Below are 5,887 nucleotides of genomic sequence, written 5' to 3'. Positions count from 1 at the left end.
ATACCATGCAGTATTTAACATTCAGCTTTGGTTTGCTCCCTGGGGGCATAATACAATAATGCATAGCTTTTCTAAGGAAACTTTAAATGAATTACTAAATAAGGGCTTGTACAACATTTTCACTGACTACATTATCAATTATATATTTTATCTGTAAAGCTGCTTTGCAACAATTTGCAGTGTGAAAAGTGTTACAAATAAATTTGACTGATCTAAGTTCATTGTACTAGTAGGTTACTAATATTTTTTTGTATTAATAATTTTTTACAATATCATAGAAATGCATTTTTTACTCAAAAAATGTCATGTAACCAGAAAAGTTATGGATTATGCAAAGTTTGTATGATGCCCAGCAAGGTGCAGTACTATGAACACTTAACTGTTCCTGTTACTCGTTTTACTTTAGGTGCACCATCAGTGGACCCATGCCATCCTGATTATGTTCCATCAGTGTTTGCACACAAAAACACCACTACTGGTGGTTCACAGAAGTTGGAGCGATACCAGAGGCATCAGAGGAGATCATCTGTGGTTGAGCCCATGGATTCACCTTCCTTAGAGGTTACCCGGGCTGACTCTGAAGAAGGATGCACTGCTGTGGGTACAGATCTGTCAATGGCAGACATTGACCAACTACAAAATGAAAACATTGAGTTAAAAAGAAAAATGGTTTCACTGGAGAAGAAACTGGAGTCTCAAGAAAAACGACTACAAGATCATATGTTTGGCAGACTATCCGATTTTATTTTAAATGAGGACAAGCACACTCATTTTTACACTGGCCTACCATCTGCTTCTGTGTTTTTCACCCTCCTCACTTACCTGTCATCAATATGGAATGCATCATCAACCATACTTACCCTTCCAGAGCAGTTTCTTGTAGTCCTGATGAAGCTTCGTCTAGGCTTAACTCATCAAGACCTAGCTTTTCGCTTCAGAGTGAGTTGTGGAACTGTCTCAAACATCTTTCATGAATGGCTCGATGTGATGGCTAAAGAATTACAATGCCTTGTCCGGTGGCCTTCCAGAAAAGCAATCAGAAGAAATCTCCCCACCCTCTTCAAATCTACAGGTTTCCAACAAGTTAGATGTATAATAGACTGTACTGAAGTTTTCATTGAGAGGCCGACTAGTTTGCAAACACGAGCAATCACATACTCCCACTACAAATCACATAACACTGTGAAGTTCCTTGTTGGTATTAGTCCAACGGGAGCCATTACATTTTTATCAAAAGTCTGGGGTGGCCGTGCTAGTGACAAGGTTATAACCAAAAATTCTGGGTTGATTGACCTCCTTGAACAAGGAGACCATGTAATGGCTGATCGAGGCTTCAATTTTCCTGAATATTTTGCCACCAAATGTGTCCGTCTTCATATACCAGCATCTACAAAGGGAAGAAAACAATTGACAGGATTAGAGGTGACACAATCTAGAAAAATGTCACGAGTGAGAATCCATGTGGAAAGGGCCATAGGAAAACTGAAGTCATTCAGAATTCTGCGGAACACCCTGCCAGTCAGCATGGTCAAACGGAGAAATGATAACAGTCTTTGCACAATAGATAAAATATTAATTGTTTGTGCAGCACTTTCAAATCTGGGGAAACCACTCGTACCAAAATGAAACCACAAATTAATTTGATAGATAACTTTTTTTAATAAATAAATTAAAATGAAAATACATTAATTATAATAACGAAAAACATGAAATTGTAATATTTGAAGTGTTGCACTTGTGTATCACAATGTTTCACATAGATTGTAATTATAAAATGAAATTATATATTCAATAAAGAACACTAACAACTATTGGTTAACTGATTTACTGATTGATAAATATGATTTCTGCTGTTTTTAATGTATTAATGTATTTAATGTAAAAAGCTCAAAAAGGCTGGAACAACCAATGCTTTCTTTAGAAAAAAACACACACCCTTTTTCTTGTTAGACTGATTTCAGATCACCACTATTGAGCTGCTTTTGAGACCATTTTCATGTAGTGGTCACTCAACTGTAGTCTTCCCTCAAAAAATGAATCCACAATGTTTGGAAGCATGTGTTTAAAGTAAAAGCTACGTAGCCTTTGCATATATGTGGTGACAAAACCATTGTCATAAGGCACATCAAGCTCCAGGTGCTGTACTGGGGTCCAAATAACAAGACAGGATGTTTTCAGCCCGAGACAGTGCATCCCTAACTGTAACTGCCTGTAGTAACCTCTGGGGCCTTTTGGGTTCAAAATGTACTGCCCGCCCTCCACTCTGATGTCTTGGTTTGTGGAAGTGAGTGCATCATTAAGGGATGTGCAAGTACTGAGTGTGATGGGGCATTTTACTTCTAGCAACTTGTTATCAATGATACCATCAGGGCTTGCTGCCAGCCATGGGTCTCCTTCACACACCACCAGCCCTCTGTCCATCACTATGCAGCCCCTCTCTCTAATCTGCTCCTTAGCAAGTCTCTCGCTTTCCTTCCCATACCTTGTGGCCACACTCCCCTGGAACTTTGGGTAAAGGTGTTCATTAAGAAACTTAGCTGGGTCAGTTGCCTCACTCTGAGGCACCTTGCTGGCTGTGCTTGCTGTTATGCGCAGCTTGCGTGCATCATGCCAGAGTGGTTCTATGCTCTGTTTCCTTGTGTTTCTCTCTAGTTCCACCACTTGATTTGGGTTCAGTTTAATGAATGCATCATAAAATGCTGTGCACTTTAGACAGCTCAGAGCACTACCATGTTCATCGTGGGGCTGAGCTAAGCTGCTGAACACATTGAAATCCTCTCCCTGAGCATCCTGCTCTCCCTGACTGCTGGGGAAATCCTGACTACCTGACTCAGAGGCTGTGTCTGTCTCACTGCTGTCACACATGACAGAAAAGAGAGCGCAGTCTGGCACAACTTCCTAAAAGAAATGGTGAAAATACCTTACCTACTCTGCCATACAGTATATAGTACTGAGTCTTTTACAATAGACCAACTGGTTGATTTGGTAAAGATATAACTTACTTTCAGGGCTTTAAAAAGCTTTTTTGGTGAGCCATCTGGATTTACAGTGGGAAGGCAGAGGGGAGCTTGTAGCTTGATCTTCTTGCCAGGTTTCAAGAAATTGCACTGAGCTACTGGTTGTGGGTCAGCCTAAAAGGATATTTGAAATATACATTATACACTAATACACATTATAGTAACAACAATTAAGGAAAATACACATGATGTAATGTTGTATGACCCCCATTAAAAAACAGTATATAATGATTATATAATATCAAATTGTTATATAATATATATAAATTGTTATATAATAACAATTATTATTATTAATCAATATAATAATTGCTAAACTATTCACCTTCTTAGTTACCCGTGACCAAACACTTGGTTTTGAAGTGATAGATGGGCCACTCTGGAGTCCATCCTGGACACACTGCTCCACGGTAACCAAAATCGTACCCACATGACTACACACTTCTCCATTGCTGCATAGATCCAAACAGACATTTTATCAGCGGGATAAATGGCAGTATTGAAAAAGCTTATCTAAATGCTACTGTAAAATGTAACAGTGCTGTATTGTTTAGCTAGCCAGCCATGCTTACCCTGCCATACAGGTGCAATGTCCACTCTGGACTTCGCCGGACTTCTTTGCAACTATCCAGGCGGAGTAGCTCTTTGAAAGCGTCTGACCAGCCTCGATTTCCCCGTAAACAACACAGGTACTTCCATTCGTGTAAGTTAGAATGTTTTGAACTTTTCCGGAATGAAAATAGTTATAAGCATCCAAGCTCCGATATGCCTTGAACGCCTCCCTTGTATATACGCATTCCTTCTCGACTAGGTATTCAAAGATGTGTACCTGACTGACCTCCGGTAAATTAGACAGGTCTGTAGAAAAAAATTCTTGTCTCAACATTTTGTTGAACGGGTCTGGTAGAGTAACGTTAACCTTGTCGCATTTAAGTTTGGCAAAGTAGCGGTTTTTTTCTTCTAATGGCAACTCAAAAGCATATTGGCTAGACATGGTTTTAACTTTTTAGCTAATTTACTTATCGCTCTCTCTCTCTCTCTCATTAATCTATGATTTACTTGTTATGTATACTGCTTATTATTATAAATAATATACTCTAAAGGGACTGACGCGGTTGTTATTGATTGTTTGCGGAAGTTTACCGGAAGTTAAGTTTGGGCCACAAAAGCGCGCATGCGCAGTAACGTTTGTTTATGTTGTTGCCGTTGAAACCGTCTATACACTGTGACGCTACGGGAATGTATGAGAAGGAAATCGAGTCAGCCAACCTGCTATATGTAGCTGATTCTGAACGAACTCGTCTTTGAGATTAACGTGTTCTAACACATTTTTAGTCAATAAAATGTTAACACAATAGTACATATTTGACCATTACTTTTTGGACATTATAGGGGAAGCCGAACTTCCCTTGCAGTCTTAAAGAAATCCCCACTGGTCACTGGACATATATACAGAAGCGAACTGTGACTCTTGAGCCTTGGCCCTATCCCCCTACCCTCATCAGGGGAAAAAACAAACTATAAGCTTACAGAGTCGTCTTCTAAAAGTCATCTTTAACAATTCCACCTCTGAAACAAGTGGCTAATCCAGCCTTAAGGGGGTCGTATACCAGACAACAAGTGCATCACTGCACCGCGCCACACCACATCTTTAAAGGGGACATCAGATGCAAAATTCACCCGTCCACATGAACGTGGGTGTTTTCAAAACCACAGCTTGGACGGTTTGGTCATTTGTTCACACACAAACGCAGCATCTGGTCACTGAAACCAAGCATTTTTTTAAAATCCTGCCAGGGTGAAGATTTTCAAATACTTTGGTTCCAGTGTTATCGTGTAGACAGCGAAACCAGAAATTTTGACTTGTGACGTCAGAGCATGAGCTCTTATCTCTGCCTACTGGAAATTTTTTCAGGTTTCTGATTGGCCAGCATGGCTTTACGGTTGAGATTATATTGCTACCTGTTGGTTTGGTGTGCTCTTAACAGTGCTTCATTGCATACTATTGCATTTTCATGTGGACATTTTTTTTTTTAAAACGGAAGAAGGAAAAACTCTGTTTATAAAAATACCCATGTACATGTGGTCATGGCCTTACATGGTGTTTGTGTCATGGAGACACCAGCCTCGTCAGGTTCCACCAATCAGCCCGCACATTCACAATCACCCGAATTCTGATTCGCCGCACCTTCTGCACCTCATTAAGACTAACCTTTGTCTGGTCTCATAGTCACTTACAGACTATTCACTGGACTTGGAGTTTAATCACTGGAGACCCCACCTCGGATACTTACCTGCCTCTCCTGATCCAAACCTTCATCCTACAATGATTCTAGCAGCCGACTATAAAGAGAAAGCCAGGGAAGGAGCCAGGGAAGAAGCACTGTCTGGGAGTATGCCGTTCAGTTCTGCACCCACTAGTGGCTGGAATGAAAAAGCACTGCTTACCGCCTTCCGACATGGATTGAATCCCTCCAGTTGGCGATCTATGACGACGCAATGGGTCTTGAAAGCTTTGTTGAGAAGGCCAAATTTCCCAGCGTGTTACTTACTGCACGGAGGATCAGCAAATCTCTCCACCCTCTTCGTCTGCACATCCGACTCCAGCACCAGAACCCATGTAGGTTGACAATTACCACCTCACGTGAGCGGAATATGATAGGAAAATAAACTCTGGACTCTGTTTTTATTGTGGGGCAAGCAGTCATCTCCTCAACAACTGCCCGATCCGTCCAACCCACCCAGCGGTGAGTACTATCCAACTGAGTCCTCAAATAGTTACCTTGTCTCTCATGACCGTACAATTAATTACTCCTCATACCTCCCTTTCAGCACAAGCCCTTCTTGACTCTGGTTCCAACAAAGGGTTG

The 5,887-nt window shown here is 40.9% G+C and overlaps 1 protein-coding gene across 1 annotated transcript; it reads right to left on the bottom strand.

The window, feature by feature from the left end:
• Nucleotides 1-726: 726 nt before the first annotated feature.
• LOC306870669 (uncharacterized protein) lies at nt 727-4,161 on the bottom strand. Its single transcript, XM_079418069.1, has 4 exons — nt 3,590-4,161; nt 3,343-3,469; nt 3,003-3,131; nt 727-1,387 (listed from the first exon to the last, which is right to left on the bottom strand). Exons 1-4 carry the CDS (start codon nt 4,009-4,011, stop codon nt 1,334-1,336), a joined length of 732 nt encoding a protein of 243 aa, XP_079274195.1. The 5' UTR covers nt 4,012-4,161; the 3' UTR covers nt 727-1,333.
• Nucleotides 4,162-5,887: the final 1,726 nt, after the last annotated feature.

Source organism: Barbus barbus, assembly GCF_936440315.1.
Source record: "Barbus barbus genome assembly, chromosome: 6".
NCBI classification, from domain to species: Eukaryota; Metazoa; Chordata; class Actinopteri; order Cypriniformes; family Cyprinidae; genus Barbus; species Barbus barbus.
The sequence above is the reverse complement of the archived record's forward strand: the minus strand, read 5'-3'. Positions and strand labels throughout refer to the sequence as shown.